Source organism: Haplochromis burtoni, unplaced genomic scaffold, assembly GCF_018398535.1.
Source record: "Haplochromis burtoni strain Fernald_Lab_line unplaced genomic scaffold, NCSU_Asbu1 Contig_666, whole genome shotgun sequence".
Taxonomy (NCBI): Eukaryota; Metazoa; Chordata; class Actinopteri; order Cichliformes; family Cichlidae; genus Haplochromis; species Haplochromis burtoni.
Window position 1 is genome coordinate 143,087 of NW_024583027.1, and position 23,006 is coordinate 166,092.

The window sequence follows — 23,006 nt, forward strand, 5'->3', positions numbered from 1 at the left end:
TTTTTTTATTCCTCCCCAGTCTGGGACACCCACTGAAATGTGCCAGACTCACATTCTGGAAGTGATGCAGAGTGTGATGCAAATATTCCCCTACAAGGCCGGCACATGTAAGTACTACACAATGGAATAAGTTGATATCCTGGACATGAAGATTGCCATATTTACAGCTTTGTAACATATATGTGTAATATGCACCAGATGTTGCTTTAATGACACTGATAGAGAAAACAGTGGGATGAAAGTTAAACAATCCCCGTAAATCAAACACCCTTCAACATCAGATTGCACTTTTTCCTGAGAAGACATACAACCCTGAATGAGAAGCTTTGGGGAAAAGCAGCGAGTGGTAAAGTGACATTTATATTATTTTATTTACAGTTACGCTTCCTCAAGTTTGATGAACTCCATTACCCATAAATAGAGCTCAGTGTTAATCTCATCAGGAAATCCAGCTTTTGTGGATGACGTGCTTGCTTGTATTAATTTAGTCTTGATTTTTTTCCTCTTAACCATTGATTTCTTTGATTTTAGCTCTAGCATAGTGCATGTGAAGCTTAAAATTTAGCCAAGTGTCTTTGAAATGATCAGTTTCAATACTGTGAGGGCCCAAATGTTGGTCATCGAAACATAATGTTCTTTATTGCATCAGTATTGTTGGTCCATAGTCTTTTAAATGGTTTCCAATACTAGATCAGGATGTTAGCAAGCTAAAAAAAAGGCTCTTTGAGCTTGCAGATTTACTTCCTGTTGTTAAGTCAACCAGGTGCTCTTCTTCTTTGAAGCTTGAATGGTGTGGAACAGAACAGTATCTCTTTCCAGTCAAACCAGCAGGTTACAGGAGATTTTACTTTGCATATTTTAAAAGTCTCTGCGTTAGACGCATTTTCTCAAAGTTTATGGATCTCCTTCCTGTGACTCAGCCACTGTTGTCAACAGCAACAGGCAGCAGAGGGACAGCCGCCTCACTCTTCTCAGAGTTGCCACCATCATTCTTCCTAGTTTGGTGGTTGGTTGTCTTCTTTTTCTCCTCCTTCTCTGCAGTATCTAAATTAGCCCTTGGGAGAGGTGGGAACTCCCTGCAGTATGGCGGCGGCAAGCATGGCACTAGATGCACCTCACCACTTTCATTTAAGAGCTGGACACAGGTGTAGAAGTCCTGCGGTGAGGGGCTGGTGCTGAAAGTGAGGTCTGGAGTGGGGATGGTGTTGGAAAGGCTGGGATGTTCCATCATGCTGTAGTCCGTCCGGGGCAGTGATACGATCTCTGGCATCGGCCACGGGGAAGGAATACTCAGAGGTGGGGTGAAGGCTTCATTGGGTAAAGAGCAGTAAGGTGGCACATTCTGCATGTACGAGTTTGGGTTTAGAGCTGTGAGCTGATGCCGGGTGGACACTTCTAAGGGCGCCGGGTTGCAGGGAACTATTAAGGTGTCCCTCTCTGATTCCGAAGGGTTGTGTGCATCGCTGCTGTGCTTCGGTGTGGTGAGATAGATGTCATCAGTGCTGACGTGGTCCCAGACTTCCTCAGAGTAGCTTGGAGGCCTGTAGCTGTGGAAGTTACTGAAGTGGCGGTTGATTTCGTCCAAGTTCCCCTTCTGAGGATGGAGGTGGGGATGGGAGGAATAAATAAATAAAGAAAAAAATAATGAACCAATGAGAAATTAAGATGTAGAAGAAAATGGGAAAAGAAGAAGAATGATAAAGGAAATAATAGTAAGGCAAATTAAGAAATTAAGAGGAAGAGGATCAGGAAAGCAAAAGCATGAGAAATGAAAATTAAGAAAAGAGATGAGGAAAAATAGAATCAAAATGTAAATGGGAAATGAGGAAAGTGATAGAAAAAAGAAAAAGAACATGAGGGCAATTTTCAGTGAAAACAGCAAAAGAAGGAGAAACATGAGGATACAATAAGAAAAAGAGGGGGAGGGGAGATAAAAGCAACAAATGGAGAGAAGGCAATAAAGGAGCAGAAGTACAAGGTCAGGACAAATGGCTAAAACACGACCCTGAAAGGAGGGATGCATGCACGCATTTTACCTTCAGGAGCAATGGGTCAATCCCGATGATCCGTGGCTTTGGAATGGGTGGCAGGAAGTACTCTTTTATTCTGAAGGTGAACGTAGACAGAGAGGAGGTTTGAACATGTCAGTACGCAAACAAAAACAACACATTCATCCTCCCACGCTGTAACAGTGTGGCCCTGAGAAGAGACAAAACCTATCGCCGTTCGCTCATTTTGTCCACACTGAGGAGTGAAGCTAATCTTTATTTTTCACAGTGTGTTTCTGTGGAGCCTCTGAAAAGTTCCCATGGAAAATATTATTCTGAACCACTTTCTGCTTTAAATAGGAACTCTTGGTGTGTATTATGGGGCAATGCAGATTTGATAAATTATAGGGAAGAGAAGCTCAAACACATGCCAAAATAGCCAAAATATCCTGATCACCTCCTGGTGACTGTATGTAGTATAGCTCATAAGCCACACCCCCTCTATTTTGTGACCACACAGTCTACACTGTAGACTCTTTTGGAAGTTTGGTGGTCTGAAGCATTCAGGTGTATGTTAACACAATGCCAAGGAGGAAAGACATGGGCAATGACCTCGGAGATGCATTTGTTGTGGCCCATTAACCTGAAAATTTTTTTAGACCATTTTCAAGCTATGTCCATAATTTCTCTTGTGAAAAGGATTATTCAAAAAAGACTGATCAACAAGCTGGTTTGAAGGGGTTGCCAAGAGCAAACAACTTCTCTCTAAAAAGAACATTGCAACACAGCTTAAGTTTGCAGTGATGCATCTGAACAAACCAGAAGACATCCGGGCAGAAGAGACCAAAGTAAAGGTGTCTGATCATAATGCACAAAACAAACACAGTGGATCAGCACTAACAATTCATACCAGCTTACAGCATGGTGGTGGACGGATCATGAGTTAGGCTTGTTTTGCAGCCACAAGTCAATGAGTTGACCATGAGGTGCTCTGTATATCCAAGTATTCTAGAGTCAAATTTGAGACCATCTGTCCAACAACTAAAGCTTGGCCCAAACCATGTCATTAAACAGGACAATGATCCCAAGCACAGTAGAGAATCTACAGCAGACTGACTGTGGCTCAGTCAAAGTCCAGACTTTAACCTGATTGAAATGCTCTGGTGGGACTAGATTATTTTTAATATGTAGTGATATGTAAAACCTTGAAAAAGGGTGTACTTGCCTTTAATTGACACACATAAAATAGGCAGCTTCACGGCAGCACTAAGCTAGCACACACACATTGAACGAAGTCAGTGTTCCAGCCATAAAATGTATTTAATCTTTTTAAAAAATGTAGCGTTATCTCTGAGCTTGCTCTTCCTGTGCGTCAGAATTGGATAGTTTAACAATTTAAGTTTAACAATTTCTCTGCAGCTGAACATTCTTTACAACTTTGAAGGTCTTCCTAAAAATGAATCAGTTCAGATGTAAAGAAAATTCTTATTGACAGCTACAAAAACAAGAAGCAGGGCAGCAGTTAGCGTCTTACTTCTACACCTGCAATATTAAACTCAAAAATCTAAATCAAATGATGTGTGTGTGTTTGTGTGTCCGGGCGCATGTGTATATGTGGCAAGACAAAGATAGAAACAGATGTGTATTTTTTCTCACCTCTTGCTTTGTAGAACAATACTGAAGGTGATAACAAGCAGAGCCACAACGCCAACTCCAGTCACCAGAATCAGCACCAGCAATTTACCTGCACAGGTAAAACACACCTTGAGTCACCGTCCCTCTCCTCCTCCCCTGCAGCTTTACTCCTTCAGTGACACATTTAATTGGGAAAAGGGATGTTTTTTTAACAGAGGAAATCTTTTGTGGTGTTGTGGGTGGGCCTAAGGGGCTTGGACCCACCAATTTAACAAAGAGCCCATCAGGACTGCCTGTGAGAGAGATTTTCCTCGATTTCATGTTAAATGATTATAACAAATACAATTAAAAATAAAAAATGAAAAAAGACTGTCGTTTTCCAATCTTTGAAGATAACATTCATTAATTTATCATTCACACCAATCAGAACAGGCCATTTCACACGAGCTGATGCATGTTAAGCATGCAGGAGTCAGCAGAGAATGAAGAAACTTTCTTTAATTTTTTTTCTTTTGCATTGCATACTGCTGTGGATGCATATCTTGTGACATGGCATGATGCTTATTGAAGCAGCATGGCTCTCTCCTGCTGTTTAAAAGATATTTACACTAGCCTTAGCCTTAACTAATTTTCCCTGAGATTGTTAATAAATGGGTCACATGTATTTTACACAGTAGCTTTTTTTCACAGTAGAACTACACAGAGCTGAACATTTCTGCGTATCGTTCTCTTTGAAAGCAGAGGCAGTTTCTATTGAGAGAAGTTAATGAATTTAAATACAGTGAGCCTCTCGACTGATGAGAGTCAATGTAGCTTATCAAACAGTCTCTTTCTTCAGCTCTCTTTTACTGTGATCTAGCCTATATGATGGAAATAATTCAAATAAGACAGGATTTATTTAATTTCAGTTGGATTTCAGTGTCTAGCCATCCATCATCTATGGAGTAGTAGCAGATCTAATCTGAATCCCTCCCAAATGACTGAAGTTCTCACCCGATCACTGAGGGAGAGCCTCTTTCAGTCACTGCCCACAGCTTGTGAACTGGCTTATATTAGTATTTCTAATGTACAGCAAAAATAACAGTGATTGATTGGGTACTGCTTCCTTGATTGATACAGGCACATGTACCTGCTTGTAATAAATAGAAGTGGTAGCATTAAAAACATTAACTTCTGTAATGTGAATCCTCAGCTCAAATAGATCTGATGCATTCTGTCCAAATTCAGAATCCTGGCACTGCACTGAAAGAAATGCTGTTTCTATGCCTGAAAAACTGTCTTTTTTTGTTTGTTTTTTTAAATTTGTTTTTTTTTAAAACAACATTGCATGTAAAAGAAATATGCTTAATGTGCTTAAAAAGCTTAGCATGTGTCTGCAGGATTAATGTCTAGTGTCAAGCTGTAGATGTTTGAATCCTTCCTCCTGTGCCACAGCACTACTGAGTCTGTGTTGAGAGCTTTTAACTGGATGGTGTTTTTTTTAAGTTATTGATGTCTTGTCATTGCCTGTACTAAATGCAATGTGATTTTATGCCTGCATTATAAAGCTTTAGTTAGGATCTACAATAAAAATAGGTGCTTAACTTTTTTGTACTTGCAATAAAATTTGTTCAAAATGAATCTCACGAGAAACCCATAAAATATAATTTAAAAATGCAGAAACATACTGTGTTCACTGCAATTAAAACAACAATAAATGTAAAAATAAGAAACACTTGAAAGTGAAAACCAGAAGCATGTAAATCAGCACCGTTACTCCGTCTGGCTGCTGATGTACCTGCAGACTGCCTCGGGGGGATGCTCATCACCAGCGTGGCGCTCCAGTCACTCCACAGCTTGGAGTGCTGCGCACGGCAACGAACTCGGACCACGTAGTCGTCCACCGGGAGTCCAAGCAGCTCCACCTGAGGCTCACGCAGAGGATACTTCACCTGCAAACAGACAACATGTTCTGTGACATGCAGACCATAATGAACTACTTTATACGTAAAACTCTGTCTAAAGAAGAGTAATGAACTCAGTGTAACGTGTATAACATTTTCTGCCACATTGTTTTACACAGGATTTTGTTAGCAATTTTTTTTAAGTTCTTGGTTCGTTTGTTTTGTATCTTGAGATTCTGTGTGCTCAATTTAGGGTCTCTCCTCTTTTTTCCTGACATTTTGTTGAAGTTTGCCATCCTCATCACACTTTTGTTTGAGCTTGTTTTTTCTGATGTCTATTAATTAAATTCTGTACAAGATTCAAAATATTATCTTTTATGTAGATGATGCACCCAACATTTTCCTCACACCCACAAGCTAGTTTCTCATTCACCTGAAACCAAAACTCGATTAAAACAAATGACTGTAATCTCACATTTGAATCAGTTGTCTGCGCTTAAATTATTTTTAAAAGTAAAATAAAATAAAATAAAGGCAAATATCACCAATTTAATTCAGAAACACACCTCAGTGATGTAAAGATTTCTTTTCTTTCCCATATAAATATCCAGAACTGTAAATGTAAAGATCTTCCCCCAAGAACTTTTTTTCTTTTCTTCCATTTGTATAAAAACTCATCTGTAGTTCATTATTACTTCTCTCTTTACCTTCCAGTTGTTTGGCTCGGTAATACGTCTGTACTGCAGCTCATAGACCAGCGTGATCCAACCGTACTGCACATGGGCAGGCACCGGGTAGGTCCAGGAGATCAGCGCATTGTGGCCCATTTCATCACCACCGACGTCTGTCAGGTTGTAGGTCAGGTTGACTGGTGTTTCCGTCTGAACTGTGAACAAAAAAAGGATCCAGAACATGGTAAATACTAGTGTATCAGAATTGTCAAAATTCTGGGTTCTCTTTTCTCTTAGACTTGGGTAGGAACAATTAGTACCCTACTTATCACAAAGCATATTGGGAGGCTTTGAGAGTACTATACAGGGATATAATATAAACACTACACTCTCTATATTTTAACATTAAAAAATGTCAGACTCACTATGTAGTGAGTCGTGAAAATGTATTGGAGTGTTCTCATTAAAACTCTAATTGAAATTCGACATCAAAGGGTATTTGTCAGAGGGAAATTCACCCTCTGACTGATTCATCTAAGGTGTGTTTGCTTCTTCTTAGGTGTGCAACATTTCAGTAATGAGTCATGAGAATAATTCGTTTCTAACACTGAAACTGTAACCTTTAATTCAATTCCAGTGAAAACGCCTATCTGCAGCTGTTAGCTGAATCTCCTGCATGGCTGTGATAAGAGCGACGTCTCTGACCTCCCCTGACATCTGAGGCACACAAAAAAAAAGAGCACTACACTGCTGGTCACATGACGCTGCTTCACGCACGTGTTCAATGATAATGATGCCAAGCAGACCTCCGATCTGCAACCCCTCAAAACCAGCTCAGGAAGTGGACTGCTCTGGTCCAAATGTGCAGCATCTGGATAATAACAGACACTCAGTCCCCAATAAATGAGATTAGCAGCTGGTCATTACACGCAGAATCTCAATATAAGCAGGGTCTGAGGCCTTTAAAAAACTTCCCTCAATTAAGGAATGACCTTGTGAATCTTATATTTAAGTAAGAATGAATGGCTGCTAATAGACTCAATATGAAGTGAAACAAGATTCTAATTACATCAGGAGCTCACTCACATGGTTAACCTTGAAATGCTCCACAGCTAAATTACTTCAGTTCAGACTGAGCATACTGAGAGATTCTGAGGCTGGTTTTATTTATTAATAAATAATAACTATTTATTATTTATCTATTAACTTTATTGTTATCTTATATTATTATGGTAAACATGATAAGCAATAATAGATTTTGAAATGGTCAAATTAGCACTGTTCGTATATTTGTGTAGGTATAAAGAAGACTCTCTGAAATTAGGAAATGGGGCGATTCTGATGTGACAGCTATGCTGTAGCTCAGGTGGCAGAGCAGGTCAGCCACTAATCAGAAGGTCGGCAGGCTGCCTCCTGGCTGCATGCCAAATATCCTTGGGCAAGATACTGACCCCGTGTTTGCCTACTGGTGGTGGTCAGAGGGCCCGATGGTGCCAGTGTCCGGCAGCCTCGCCTCTGTCAGTGGGCAGCTATGGCTACAATGTAGCTTGCCATCGCCGGTGTGTGTGTGTGAATGTGTGTGTGTGAATGACTGAATGTAGTGTGAAGCGCTTTGGACTAGAAAGGGACTAGAAAAGCGCTATACAAATGCAGGCCATTTACCATTATTGTTATGTATTATCTTACAACGCTAAGCGATAGGCAGGTTGCTTCTCTAAGACCATTGCTGATGTCTTTCCTTCTTGGCATTGAGTTACTGCACACCTGAATGTTCCTGACTAGCAAACTCCCAAAACTTTTATAGAGGTGCTCACACTTGCTGATGAAATATAAAATATTTGAATTTAAAAAGGGTGAAATTTTATTTTACCATGACTGTATATTTGATTAAGTACTATGATTTGTTTCTGTCATAAATACCTTTTAAAAACTAAAAAGGCCTTTCAGAAGTAAAGACATTTTATGTGAAATCAAATTTCATACTTTTTAAAACTTCTTAAGAATGCATGGGAACCCTGATTTATCTACCTCATGTGGAGACATATAATTACATTCCCCTTTTTTCACACAACTAGATTTCCATTTGCTTTGCAGACTTGTGCTTAAGTGTTACTTTTTCCTGCCATTAACAGAATAAATCCAATTTAGCCAAGAAGTCAGCAATCATGTCAGTCGGGACAGTGAGTCATGGAACAGGGCAACGGGATGTGAGTAGAGGTTATTAAGCCTTAAAACATATTCTGGCAGAAAGCAACAGGCTCTGAAAATAAGTCAAGAGAGCAGTGCTGGGAGAAAACCATTAATCTTGTGAATTCATAAGTGAAAACATTTATTTTGCCACTCAATCTGCTCTCAATGCTTCTGTTTCTTTCCAAACTGACAGCTGCTCATTAAAGATGTTAAATGTTAAACTAGATCCATTTAAATAGAGCTGAAGAAGCGCATTCAGGTATGGCACTGTGCCATAATGAAGGAGACGAGGAAATCACTTTAGCTTTGGACCAAAGCAAAGTAAAATTTGTTTTCCCAAATTGAATAGGCTCTGTAATAGACTGAACAGCTTTCTAATCTGCTTGATTTGTTGCCATTCCAGCTAAAAATGGAGTTAAGAGCCAAGCCAATTGGTAATGTATTTTCTGATTCAGGAATTTAAATGTATGTAAGTTGTGAGGAGCCAGCAGACAGTGTGTTCTGCAAAAGTACAAATGGAAAGTGCCAAAAGAGCCAAATGTTGACAACACAGCATTCTGACCTGTCATCCAAACATGGTCCCTCTAGGTTACAAAAAAAGCATAGCCAAAACACTTACATACAAACCAATGTGTGACATCACTGTGGCTGTGTCCATCTGTTATATACAGTTTATGTGTAAAAGGTATTCCCTCATTCAGCCAGATAGCCACAACGCTTCCTTTAATCTCCCTTCATAGTGCACACCTCACATCCCCCTATTATCCTCTATTTAGGTTCAGGATTAATCCAATCCAGATGAAGTAGGTGGGTAATTATTCACGCCATCACAGTGACTATTACAGTTGTTATTAACTCCTAGTTCTCGGCAAACTGGCAGCTCTGTCAACTGTCAAGTTCTCTTTGTCTTTTTATGAACTTGAAGATGAGCCTAAAGATCCTCCTCTGTCCTTGAGTGTTAATTTTTTTTAATGAATGGTGTGATGTAATGATAAAGAGGTCAAATTTATAGCTGTACTTAGTTAGGGCTAATTTTGAGCAAGGACAAAACCCGTTATTTACATAGTGAATAAAGGTCATATTGAGCTGCTTGTACTAATATCACATTTGGTGGCTTTTTACCAGATACACATAAAATTACAGCTCAATTATGATGACAGTGAGGAAAAGTTAAAAACCTACTGATTTCCAGTCCAAAGTCTTTTGGCTCTTTGTGTACAAATGTTTTTCTGTTTCTGATTTATATCGAGTTTGAGATTAGAACAAGTTCTCCTTCCCGTGAACTTGCTGTGAATTATCTTATTTATGCAATCTTTTAAGTTTTCCAGGAGGTAAAATGAATTAAAGCCTGCAGACAATAAAGTCATCTCACTTTTGCCCTTTATTTCGCTGCTGCTTTGACCACAGGTGGCGCAGCTGGCTGTCTGAGCATGAAGATTTCTTTTTTAAAAAATGGGTTTATCAATACTCAGACATGAGTTTTGAAGCCTTGAAATTCGCTCTGTTTTCGTCTGTTTTCTTGTATCACTTTGTTCTCAATGTTAGTCAGTAAATAAGAGGTCGCAAGGAGAAATCTGCACCAAAATCCATTTCCAATGGAATCAAATTCCATTTAACAGAACAGTTTTGTTGTTGGCTGAATAACAAACGAACCAAATCAAAACAAAAAGAAGCAAAAAAACTGAACTTCTGTGTAATGGAGTCATATGATTAGTTTGAATCAGCATTTTTAACCCAGATCCGACCCCTTACCTATTTCCGCCACGTCCAGGCAGTGCTGCTTGGAGGTGTAGTTTCTGTGGGTGGTTATGGCGGTCACGGTCAAACAGTACACCATCCATATAGATGTGTGGCTGCTGTCAAAGTGGCAGCTGTTGGGGCCGCCAGTCACATAGTCTGGACATTCCAGTTTGGCTTCCTTCCTTCACAAAATCAAAGAAAAAACACATTTAGATAAACACTAACAAACAAAAGGGAAATCAGTAAATTAACACTGGACATCTTTTTAAACAATACTTGGGATTTCTTTTCTTTTTGGCTTTTTTAACAGTCTAATTTTGTCTAATTTCCAAGCAGGTTTGCAATAATTTATTACACTTATTGTAGCCATCATGAAGCCAAACATCCAACCAGAGGGCTGAAGAACTGTTTTCAGCCAAAAGAAAAACAAGGTATCCCACAACAGATGGTCTCACTCCTGAGGACCTGAGGTTAACACATGGAGATTACAGAGAGAGACACACAAATTCTGGGGAAAGTTCTCGATCAAGCCCCAAACCAAAACTGAATCCAGTCCTGACCTAGTAGTCCCAACATCTGAAACCAGCTTAAAACCAGGTTAAAACCATTATAAAGAAATGGCCAAATCAAAGCCCCAAATCAGGTTCAACGTTAGGCTAATGCCTCAAATTGATCTTAACTGTAATATTAAGGAACTTGTCTTTAAGTTTTGAAACTTTTCTATATGGAGGATAATCACAAGCTTATGTTTTACCTTATTAGCATGTTTGTATTCAGTCCTAGTGAGGGTATTTCATGTAAATAAAAAGTGTGTAATGGCAGTTTAATATATTAAAACACAAACAGCACTGAGGTGTGCCTGCAGAGTGTAATCTCCCTCTCTGAGCTGTGACTTTATTCCTAGCTGCTTTGGTGTTTAGTAAGATTTTGTCTTTTTTTTTTTTATCAGATAATCCCTGATCTACATTTGTTTTCCCAAACAAACATACAAAGTGCAGCAGGAGATGAAACAACAATCAGTAGGAGCTCTGAAGCCACGTGGTGGTCAAAAGCACAATCCAATTTGTCCTGATTAGTGGCAGCGTTTTCTTTGCTGTGGCTGCCATCTGGGCCAGCTGGCATCTGTTTGAGGCCACGTGAGTCTGCGTTCAGGATTTCAGAGCAGCTTGGAAATATTGACCTTCTTAAAAGCTTCCCGGTGACGCGAAGCACGAGAAATCAAACTGCACAAACTCACCTGACCCAGAAACTGACCCAGCGTGCTGCTGATCTGGGGCTTCTTTTATAGTTTCACAAGGCTAAAACAAGGCTCTTATTGTTTGTTAGGGTGGATGTTTTATAAGGTTTTATAACACAATATGTTTACACTAACCCCACTAATGTGGGTTAGTGTAAAGCATTGATGAAATTTGAAACAATTTGATTACAATTTTTAAAGCCTTTTAGTCCCTCAGCCTCAAACATATGCACTAAGGCCACCAGTCAACACCTATCTACTGTTTATTTTAGTCCTAGTTAACTGTGAGATGTGGAGTTCATACTCTTTGGAGTAGGTGAGGATGTGGGTGACTTCCTCTCCATCTGTCAGGTTGCTGAGTGGATGCCACCAGCAGGTGAAGTCCTCCATGTTTGGCGAGCGGCAGAAGTAGATGTGAGGCCTTGTCGTGGTGCCACCAGTCGCCTCTGTGGAGTCACACATGGGTGGAGTTAGAGGAAGTATGATGAAATTATAGTCTGCTCACCACATCTTTCTTCCTCAAGCCCCTCAGTTTAATTCATTCTGTCCGTTACAAGCCATTTTAGCTACTTCCTCTTTAAGGTCATCCTCCCTTTGACCTAACATTCATTTGACTGGCTGTCTGTCAGTTTGAAATATTTGGCCATATTTGTGCCTGTGATATCATACAAGGCCAAGAGTAGAAAAAAACTGAACCTGAGTGTCTGAAACCTGAAATTTTGCTCACAATGAACACCTGTATATACAGTGACCTTCATTGTTTTAAACTTGTATGTATGACACACAATAAGAAATAGCAGCTGTGGTGCAAAAATCATTGATGATTTCAGTGGGGCAAAAAAGTATTTAGTCAGCCACCGATTGTGCAAGTTCCCCCACCTAAAATGATGACAGAGGTCAGTAATTTGCACCAGAGGTACACTTCAACTGTGAGAGACAGAATGTGAAAAAAAAATCCATGAATCCACATGGTAGGATTTGTAAAGAATTTATTTGTAAATTAGGGTGGAAAATAAGTATTTGGTCAATAACAAAAATACAACTCAATACTTTGTAACATAACCTTTGTTGGCAATAACAGAGGTCAAACGTTTACTATAGGTCTTTACCAGGTTTGCACACACAGTAGCTGGTATTTTGGCCCATTCCTCCATGCAGATCTTCTCGAGAGCAGTGATGTTTTGGGGCTGTCGCCGAGCAACACGGACTTTCAACTCCCGCCACAGATTTTCTATGGGGTTGAGGTCTGGAGACTGGCTAGGCCACTCCAGGACTTTCAAATGCTTCTTACGGAGCCACTCCTTTGTTGCCCGGGTGGTGTGTTTTGGATCATTGTCATGTTGGAAGACCCAGCCTCGTTTCATCTTCAAAGTTCTCACTGATGGAAGGAGGTTTTGGCTCAAAATCTCACGATACATAGCCCCATTCATTCTGTCCTTAACACGGATCAGTCGTCCTGTCCCCTTGGCAGAAAAACAGCCCCATAGCATGATGTTTCCACCCCCATGCTTCACAGTAGGTATGGTGTTCTTGGGATGCAACTCAGTATTCTTCTTCCTCCAAACACGACGAGTTGAGTTTATACCAAAAAGTTCTACTTTGGTTTCATCTGACCACATGACATTCTCCCAATCCTCTGCTGTATCATCCATGTGCTCTCTGGCAAACTTCAGACGGGCCTGGACATGCACTGGCTTCAGCAGCGGAACACGTCTGGCACTGCGGGATTTGATTCCCTGCCGTTGTAGTGTGTTACTGATGGTGACCTTTGTTACTTTGGTCCCAGCTCTCTGCAGGTCATTCACCAGGTCCCCCCGTGTGGTTCTGGGATCTTTGCTCACCGTTCTCATGATCATTTTGACCCCACGGGATGAGATCTTGCGTGGAGCCCCAGATCGAGGGAGATTATCAGTGGTCTTGTATGTCTTCCATTTTCTGATGATTGCTCCCACAGTTGATTTTTTCACACCAAGCTGCTTGCCTATTGTAGATTCACTCTGCCATTCATACAGGTAACGAGTGGGGGACAGAAAAGCTTCTTACAGAAGACGTTACAGGTCTGTGCGAGCCAGAGATTTTCCTTGTTTGAGGTGACCAAATACTTATTTTCCACCCTAATTTACGAATAAATTCTTTACAAATCCTACCATGTGAATTCATGGATTTTTCTTTCACATTCTGTCTCTCACAGTTGAAGTGTACCTCTGGTGCAAATTACTGACCTCTGTCATCATTTTAAGTGGGGGAACTTGCACAATCGGTGGCTGACTAAATACTTTTTTGCCCCACTGTATGCTAACTATCATCCAGGTTAAGAAACAGGTTAAAGAAACATTTGTAGAAATGAAATGTGCACAAGATTCATAAAGAACTCAGGAAGCTTTTACTTTTTGTTTTGTAGATTTAAGTAATGCTTTTGTCTTTTTAAAGTATGTTAATTAAGAAGTAGGACAACTGAAGCAAACATGGCCCACATGACTGCAGCAAACTGAAAACTATTACAATCATTTCTAAAAACAACACGTCCTCTCTTTTTTATGATTTATTGAGAGCAGACTGATGATAATTCAATTTCTTTCAAATTAAATATAAAAGACAGAGACAAAGTGGGCATACAGCTGTGCTCCACAGTAACTCCTTGATCAATCGGCTCTTCTTCAGGCACAGCAGGGATTTTGGAGACTCACACTGTGAATACAAACACAGTGCTCTCTAAAGCATGACACTCTTGCACAAGCAGAAAAACAACTGGCCGAAAACAGGGGCAGACAAATCAATCAAGCACTCATCAGCCACACGTGAACAGTTGGTGAGTGTCAAAAAACGCCCTGCGCCAAAAAGGAGGCAGGAAAAAAATGTATTGATAAATAAATAAATGTTCAGAAATAATTAAAATAAATGAATGAACATATCAGTTGAATGATATATAAATATTTATGGATTCATTTATATTTCTGGAAAAAAAAAACCCCGTTGTAGTTGTAGTTTCAATTCACAATTTTGAATTTATTTTGGAATTCTCTAATGTACAGAGTTATACATACAGACTCAAATATATACTCACTTAAAGCTTTCAGTGATGCTGAGGGTTCTGCAGAGTCTTTTAACTTTTTAAGGCGTATTAACTTCTTATTAGTGATCATTACTGACTACAAGTGGTTGCTTCATTGTTCAGCACAACAGCACTAATTAACATCAATCACTGGACTGACTAACACTCAGAACAATGGGAAAATTCAAGGAACTTAGATTAAGATTTGCAGATTTACACAGGTTAGAAATGTCTCTTGGAGCCATTTTGTAAACAACTGGAAATTCCAAGATGATCAGTTCAGCATTTCAAGAATTTGTATCTGTAACTTTTTTGCAACACCTTAAAGTTTGACTGAAATTTGCAGCTGCCCACATGGACAAGCCAAATGCCTTCTGGAGAAAAGTTTTGTGGTCAGACAAAAGAAATTTTGAGCCGCCTGGCCACAACGACAAGAGGTATATTGGTAGACAGAGGTATGTAAACACTGTACCATCTGGCAAGTATGGTGGTGGTAGCATCATGCTATGGTGCTGTTTTGCTGACAGTTGTACTAGCATATTACATAAACTGGATGGAAAAATCAAGAAGGAGGACTATACCTCCAAATTCTTCAGCTTCACCTCAAATCAACAGCTAGATCGTCAAAACGTCTCAAGCAGAACAATGATTTAGAAAAAAACAAAACAAAAACAAATATGTGGCCAGGTGCTTAAAACATGTGCTGAGCAACTCTGCAGTGTTTCTTCTTATATCTTTCTTTTATTACTTCAGCAACAAAAGGTTTCCCGAGTTATGGAAAAAACATCTTTAGTAATGAAGTCTTTTGAATAAATTATCAGGAAAGAGATCCTGCAGCAGGTAGAAAAGCTTATCGGCCCACTACAATTTGCATACAGGCCTTGTAGGGGTGTTGATGATGCAGTGGTCACTCTGTTAAATTTCCTATATTGCCATCTTGATGGTGCCAAAGCGTCATGCTCAACTCTCATTTATTGTTTTTCCTTCAGCTTTTAATACTATCCAGCCACATCATCATCATCATCAACTTTATTTATAAAGCACTTTAAAATAACCACAGCTGACACAAAGTGCTGTGGAACTGTAAAATAAAATTACATGAGATATAAGTAAAAAACAAATAAAAGAAGAGTGGAATCATTAATTAAATAACTACTTCAATTAAAAGAGAAACTAAGTCTCACTGAGGTTAAAAGCCAAGGAATAAAAGTGGGTTTTAAGACGTGATTTAAAAGTGGACAGTGAAGGGGCCTCTCTAACGTGCATGGGCAAATTATTCCATAATTTTGGAGCCACGATAGAGAAGGCCCTGTCCCCTCTGAGCTTCCTCCTGGATCTCGGTACCTCCAGGAGCAGCTGGTCAGCTGACCTGAGAGACCGACAGGGTGTGTGGGGATGAAGAAGCTCAGAGAGGTAAGGCGGGGCAAGACTGTGAAGGCATTTAAAAACAAACATAAGAATTTTAAAATTAACTCTAAAAGATAGCCAGTGCAGAGGCCAGCACGGGGGTTATATGCTCTCTTTTTCGAGTTCCTGTTAGGAGTCGTGCAGCCGCATTTTGAACCAGCTGCAGCAATGAGAGCAATGACTGACTGACCCCCACATAAAGTGAGTTACAGTCGTCCAGGCAGGAAGAAATAAAAGCATGGCTCACTGTTTCAAGGTGCTGCCTCGAAAGAAAAGATTTTACTCTTGCCAGTCACCTTAAATGATAAAAACTGGACTTAGTTAGGACTTAGACACATAGCTTAGCTGATGAACTTCTTAACCAGTCTAAAGTTGATTTTAATCTTGTTGGCTGGATTTTAGACTTTTTAGCTGACAGATCTCAGTGTGTGAGAGTAAACGGCTGTTTTTCCAAACAGCTGAACTCTTCTACTGCTTCACCACAGGGTTGCTGCCTCTCCACTTTACTATATATTTTGTACAGTAATGAATGTCGCAGTACACAGGCTAACAGGCATCTCATTACAGATGCCGATGACACAGTCATGGTAAGCCTCCTTCATGGTGAAGAGGATTCCCATGGGCCTGTTGTGGATGAGTTTGCTTCTTGGTGTGATCAGTCATTTTAATGATCAACACCTTGAAAACCAAGGACATGGTTATTGACTTCAGGAAGTCATCCCCCCATCCTGCACTAACAGTGGTAAATGGTGCAGCCATTGAACTGGTGGACAGTTATAAGTATTTGGGGGTTGTTCTTGATAAGACTCTGTCCCTTTGAGCCACATCTTGCTGCTACAGTGAAAAAGGTTAAACAAAGACTACTTTTTAAGGAGATTGGGTTTTAACGTTTCTTCTGAAATAATGACCCTTTGTTTTTTTTTTATAAAAGTTTTATTGAATCTGTTTTATTTGTTCTGCATCATTGCTTGGTATGGTAATATGTCTTTTAACAATAAGGCCAGACTTAGCAATCTGGTTAAAGTGGCTGGTCAGATTTCAGGGAGGTCTCAGGTCCAACTTGTGGACTTTTATAACAGGCAGGTGCTGAGGAAGGCAACCTCTGTCCTGTTATGCTCAGACCATCCTCTCTTTAATGATTTTCAGCTGCTTCCCTGTGGTTGTGGGTATAAAGTGCCTCCGTTGAAGTCTAAGAGACATAGCGTGTCTTTTGTACCTGCTGCTATAATCACGGTTAATAATACTAAACCATAAGGGTTGTTGCCATTGCACATTTGCATTTTTTTTATGAAAAATTTGGTCTGTTTTCTCTGGGCTTTGTGTTGTGTTTCTTTGTTTTTGTCTCTCTGTATGAACAGACTGCAAATCAATTTCCCACTGGGGACAATAAAGTTACCATTGACCACTGACCAAACACAAAACAAAACAAAAAAACAGATAAAATCTGTTTTTTGAGTGGATGAAGCAGGCTAAGATTAACCTTCTGGAATGAACTTCCCAAATCCTCAACACCATCTATATTGACATTTTGTGTACCGTGCTTTAAACCCAGGTCTGTGCCAGAAAACCAACCAATTTAAGCTAATGCTACCAATTCTGCCAAGAAGAGGGGTCAAATATCCAGCCAGAAGGCTTTTGACCCTGTGTGGATTAGAAAAAAAATCTAAAATAAGTTCAGACTGGAGCACCCAGTGCTTGTTTTTTAAATTCATTAAAGATGTGTGCGTGCAATCATTCCACCCAAAGAAATCATTAAAGCTCAAAAATTACTATGACATTCCATGAAACTTCTGTCCATCAATGTGTATATAAAGACATTTTTTTCCTTTTCTATTAAAAAATAATAATAATAACAGAATAAAAGAATCTTATAAATGAAAAATGTATTGTTTGCTTGCTTTAATTTAATCTAAGTGTGGGACAAGTGAACCTTTTAAAGCTAATTTGATCAGATCACTTGTGTAAACCTGTCTCTGTTGGGTCACATCTATTCATTTCCTTTCTATTCTTGTGTTTATTTATACTGTCTCAGCCCAGCCTAAGAACAGCAACAAGGAGAGGGAGACTAGTGAGGTGGTGACTTAGGACAAAAACCTAATGTATTGCAAACATATTATACATGACAACACAGCATGGTAGTTATTAATAAAACACTGTGGGAGCACAGCAGTGTGTCAACTTTGCCTTTATTACACACAAACTATTAAATCATGTTAAATCATTAAACAATACCTGCAGGGTCTCTGTATCTCTGCCACATGCTGGGGGCAAACATCCCAGCTATTATTTCTGCACCTTAAGACATTTTGCATCTAATAAAAGACGGAAATTAAACCCCACGTTTCTTATCATAATCTACACAGGAAGGAAAACTTGCTAAAAAGTTGTTCACCGCTTTGTTTTCGGTATCTCCTGAGCCGTTTTTGGCAAAGTCGCATTGCTGAAACTAACCGGCTGAAGCAGCTTCGGTGCCAACACGTGCGAACTGCTGGAGAGAAAATCAAATCTTTCGTCCCAGTAAACACATGAAAGCATCTAATGAAAAAGCTGTGACTGACTGGATAATGGAAAGGTAACGAAATGGCTATCCAGTCAGACTGCTAGATCTCACACTCACACACACCCCACATACATAAAGTGGGAAACAACAGGGAGGAAAATCAATTATCCAGCTGTCATCTCTCATCTGCTTCACCTCGACAAAATCCATTCTCTAATTTCATCAGTTTCTACCTCAAACACACACACACACACACACACAATTATCCAGCCCATCTCTATCTGATAGACTGTTAGTCCCATGACTGTGATTTAAAGCAGTGCTGGAAAATTGATTGGCGTCTGAAAGCAGAGGGAAAGCGGTCCTGTCTGCACAGACAGCATGCTGTTTGTTATAAATTTTGAAAAAAAGAAAAGATCAACGGCATCATCCAGGCGATGAGGTGGCACTGAGCTCCGAGCACTCTAGGAATTAACCGAGTTTATAGCTTTTTTATTTTAGGCGCCTACTTTTTGTTTAATGAAGCAGTGAGGCAGAAATCCCCTGCCTCCAAACAACCCGAGTACATCACAGTTTTATAATTGCAAAAATTCAAAGTGTACTGCACAGATTCTTTAATACAGGATTAGAGGTTGTGTATGGAAGGTTTCTGCAGTCACAGTGCTGTTAAATAATAATCAAAGCTCTGCTTGTAACGGATGCACACAAACAGCAGATTGAAGTTTGTAACTAGAAGAAAAGTAACTTATCTGATGGATGAGAGAGATGAAGTACTCAATTATCAGCTAATCTATAAAATGTATGAGTGCAACACACAGACTGAGATACCTGCTAACGAGTAACTGCTGTGTCCTCTTAAAGATTTATTACATGAAACGTGGAGCTGCACAAGACTTTAAATATAATTTTGTGTTGGGCAAATGTTTTGCAAAGTGGAAAAAACACATTTAGACTTTTTACTTGTGTAAAAGTTACAATCCCAGTTAAATAGCTTAAAAGTAAACAAGCTGTAGAATCAAAGTAATTTGTCTTGTGAGATTAAAATAAATGTCAATGTATCAAGCTAGCTATACAGAGCATTCTACTTATGTAAAATGACCATTTTCAGAATATTATATACATAATATATAGACATTTTATTAAGCTATAATTATTATTATTCATTTATTGATGTGTACACGTCTCTTTAATGGTCCAAATTTCAAATTCAAATTTTATTTGTCACACACACACAACCATACACAGTATGACATGGGGGTGAAATGCATGTAGATGTACAATGCCCGACCATTAAATGACAGAAGAAAAGTTTTACAATATTTACAATTTACAGTTTACTACAAAAATTTACAAATTAACTTAGGAATTTACAGTAAAGAATGTGCAAATAGCAGAAGAGATTATAAAGATAAGGATTATAAATTATAGGAATTATAGGATTATAGGAAATGTGTGGTGGTGCGTGTGGTGATGTGTGTGAGAGTTAGGGATGGGTATTGATAAGATTTTAACGATTCCGATTCCATTTTCGATTCTGTTTAACGATTCGATTCTTTATCGATTCTCTTATCGATTCTTATTTTTAAAAAAGGAGAACACTAAGGTCGATTAGCTTAGAACTTTGTTTTATATCTTCTCTTTGAACAAGATAGAAATTTAGGAGTAACATGGCCTTACAAACCCAACAGTGAGATCTTAAGAGATCCACAGCCTACGGCTCTTCAATGGGGTGTCACAGGGTCCCCAGGAAAAAAAATTGTAAATGTAAAATAATAAAATAAATATTCTTCTGTAGCAATAACAAAGTATAACATAAATTATTCTGTAGCAATTACACAAGAATATCCAGTAATGTCCCTGCCTACAATTAAACACATTCACTTACCGAAAATCGGGGCATCTGCTGTGGCAAATGGGTGCAAGCCTTTGACCACAAACTTAGTCACTGCTCGGTGACATTCGTCTATCCTGGCCTGAAAGGAGACGCTACCGGTAGACTGCAGCGAGAACTGCCAGCATCTGAGCCAGACTCTGTCTGTCTCTCTCATCATGGTCACCTAAATGCACAGTAATGGCAGGTTTTGTAATAAGGCAGATCGCGCTAACATAATATGCACTGTTAGTTGATTATTTACCTGCCGCATTAACGGGAGAGGACGTGCAAACGTTACCGCTGCTGCTGGGTTGAGATTCACGAGTCCGGAGCGGAATTAAAAACACGACATTCATTTAAGGTTATCACGTGTTTTGTGAGCAAATGCTTTTGCATATTCGTAGTGTTTCCTCCCTTAAATGAAATATCTACTTTGCAAGTATTGCAAGTTGCCCTGTTGTCATCCGTTCTCGTAAAGTATAACCAAGCTTTTGAGCATTTGAGCCGCTGGCGCCGTGTTTCCTGCCAGGTAAATGACGCTCCGCAACGTGGTGACGTCATTCGGGGCGACTGGAATCGATAAGGGAATCGTTTGCAAAAATGGCAAACGATTCCAAGGAATTGAAACAGTGGGAACCGGTTCTCAACAAGAACCGGGTTTCGATACCCATCCCTAGTGAGAGTCAGTCTTATAGTGACGTGTTTGGAGAGTCCAGTCCTACACCTGGTTCAGGGCCCGAATAGCCTGGGGGAAGAAGCTCCTCCTCATTCTCTCTGTTTTGGCCTTAAGGGAGCGGAAGCGCTTCCCAGACCTCAACAGTGAGAAGAGTCCATTGTTGGGATGGGAGAGGTCCATCATAATCTTCCTAGCTTTGGACTTGCACCGCTTGGTGTAGATGGACAGCAGGTCAGGGAGCTCTGATTGAATGATGCGTTCTGCCGAGCGCACCACCCTTTGCAGATCTCGTCTGTCCTGCTTGGTGCTGTTCCCAAACCAGGTGCAGATGTTTGCCGTCAGGACGCTCTCGATGGTGAAGAATCTTCAGAATAATAAGATGCTGATGCTTAATCATTTTTAAGAAAATATTTGTATCAAACAAAAAAATTAGAAAGCTCTGCACACCTGAATTAATGATAGGTGCTAGAAATTTGTGAAAGTATAATGGAGTAAAAGCAAAGGACTGTTAAGCAGCATAACGAAAAAATCCGTAAATTAAATACAAGTACATCAAACTAGTACTCGAGTAAATGTACTCAGTTACACTCCAACTGCTCTGGTGTTGGGCAATATAAGATTAATAGTACTCTGTTCCAATGACATTGGTGGGGGGGCACTACAGGGGCTCCCTCTAGGCATGCCCCTGCCAACAGCACAAACACTTCAGTTACTGAATTTGATTCTTGCAGACAGAGCAGCTACAGCCACCTGTGCCTCCATCCACCTCTGAAACACAGCGACTACACCCCTAACTTTTAAGCTTCACCTGTATCCAGACAGACGCTGCATAAACAAGTCAGCAATTGTTACTGTGTACCCGACGTGTGAATCTGGAACAGTTATCCATGACCAACTGCTTCAGAGCAGCAAAATCAGGCACACCTCATGTCTGTGTTATCATGTTAAAGCAGGGCCTCAGTGTGGTGATTAATGTAATGAAATACTGCTTGCCCGTTGAGATGACGCTGTGGGAAGCGAGCAGTAATCCATCTGAGAATTCGTGGCGCTTCAGTCTGCGAGCAGCAGGGAAACAAAGGCCTTGTGTTTGCTGTAAGAAGCTCAGGGAGCCACGCTGCAGGGACTTTCTCATGAAAAACCAACACTTCTCAGAAATAAATCAGCTAAGGAACGCACGCTGGGCACCAATAATGCTGGACAAATTTCTACCTGCAGATGAACAGCAGTGCTTGCAATTTAATTTTTCACAAAGAATGATATCCGGCTTTAATTGCACCAACAGAAGGAGAGAAAAGAAAGAAGGCAATTCTTAGAGTGACCTAGTTTAATATATGAAGATATGAAGAGATTTCAAAGGACCAGCCTCGTATTTACATGAAACAACCAGAATATAACATGATTATTGAAGTGTACCAGAACTGGCTCTGCACCAGTGTCGTTAAAAACAAGTGCTAAATTTATTTTTGATGTAAACCTTCAAGCCCTCTCAATCTGCACAGAGCAGAGAAGGAGGCCAGGAAGTCAGACAAAGTATTACCAGAGAGCATCAAGTCAATTTTCAAAATAACAGAACAGACTATATTCTCTCCTGAAATGATTCAAAGCAAAGTGCATCAGAGACGTGATGACCTGAGGTCTGCGCTACGAAGCAGGATTTGGGTTTATCCAGGTAACTTCAAGGTTAATCCCGGGTTTTTTCAGCGTTACAAAGGCAGTTCACACCTTACTGGGTGCATCTCCATGGTAACTTATGCTGCAGACCTGATCTGCTCTGGAGGAGGTTATGCTCCAGATTAGAGATCAACAGGTAGAAAATCACCTCCTGTTGACCGATCACTTCCCGGCAAAAATAGCATGGCCATTTCTAGAAGATCCCTCAGACATCTGTGCACGGAGTGTAGGAGGGTTGAAAGAAATATAAATTCTTCGATGAATTTTCTTTTCCTGATGGTTCATACTATGATCTCAAATGCTCCATTTCCCTAGCAATTTATAAAGAAATTATTGGCAAATTGTGGCGTACAACACTAGAGGCCAACTCCAAGCCCATAGCACAAGTCACCATCAAGTGCGGGATCTACCAAGGAGATGCTCTGTCCCCACTGCTGTTCTGCATAGGCCTGAACCCCCTCAGTGAGATCATTAACAAGACTG

General features: G+C 39.9%; 1 protein-coding gene across 3 annotated transcripts in view; it reads right to left on the reverse strand.

The window, feature by feature from the left end:
• The window catches only part of LOC102296582 (prolactin receptor), a gene marked incomplete at its 3' end in the record, with an annotated part of 53,918 nt that continues 30,912 nt past the window's right edge, over positions 1-23,006 (reverse strand). For all 3 annotated transcript variants that reach the window (XM_005950256.2, XM_042215170.1, XM_005950257.3), the window contains 7 exon segments: positions 1-1,594; positions 2,037-2,106; positions 3,645-3,732; positions 5,401-5,554; positions 6,214-6,392; positions 10,120-10,289; positions 11,649-11,790. In XM_005950256.2, the coding sequence (XP_005950318.1) occupies positions 917-1,594; positions 2,037-2,106; positions 3,645-3,732; positions 5,401-5,554; positions 6,214-6,392; positions 10,120-10,289; positions 11,649-11,790 (1,481 nt within the window).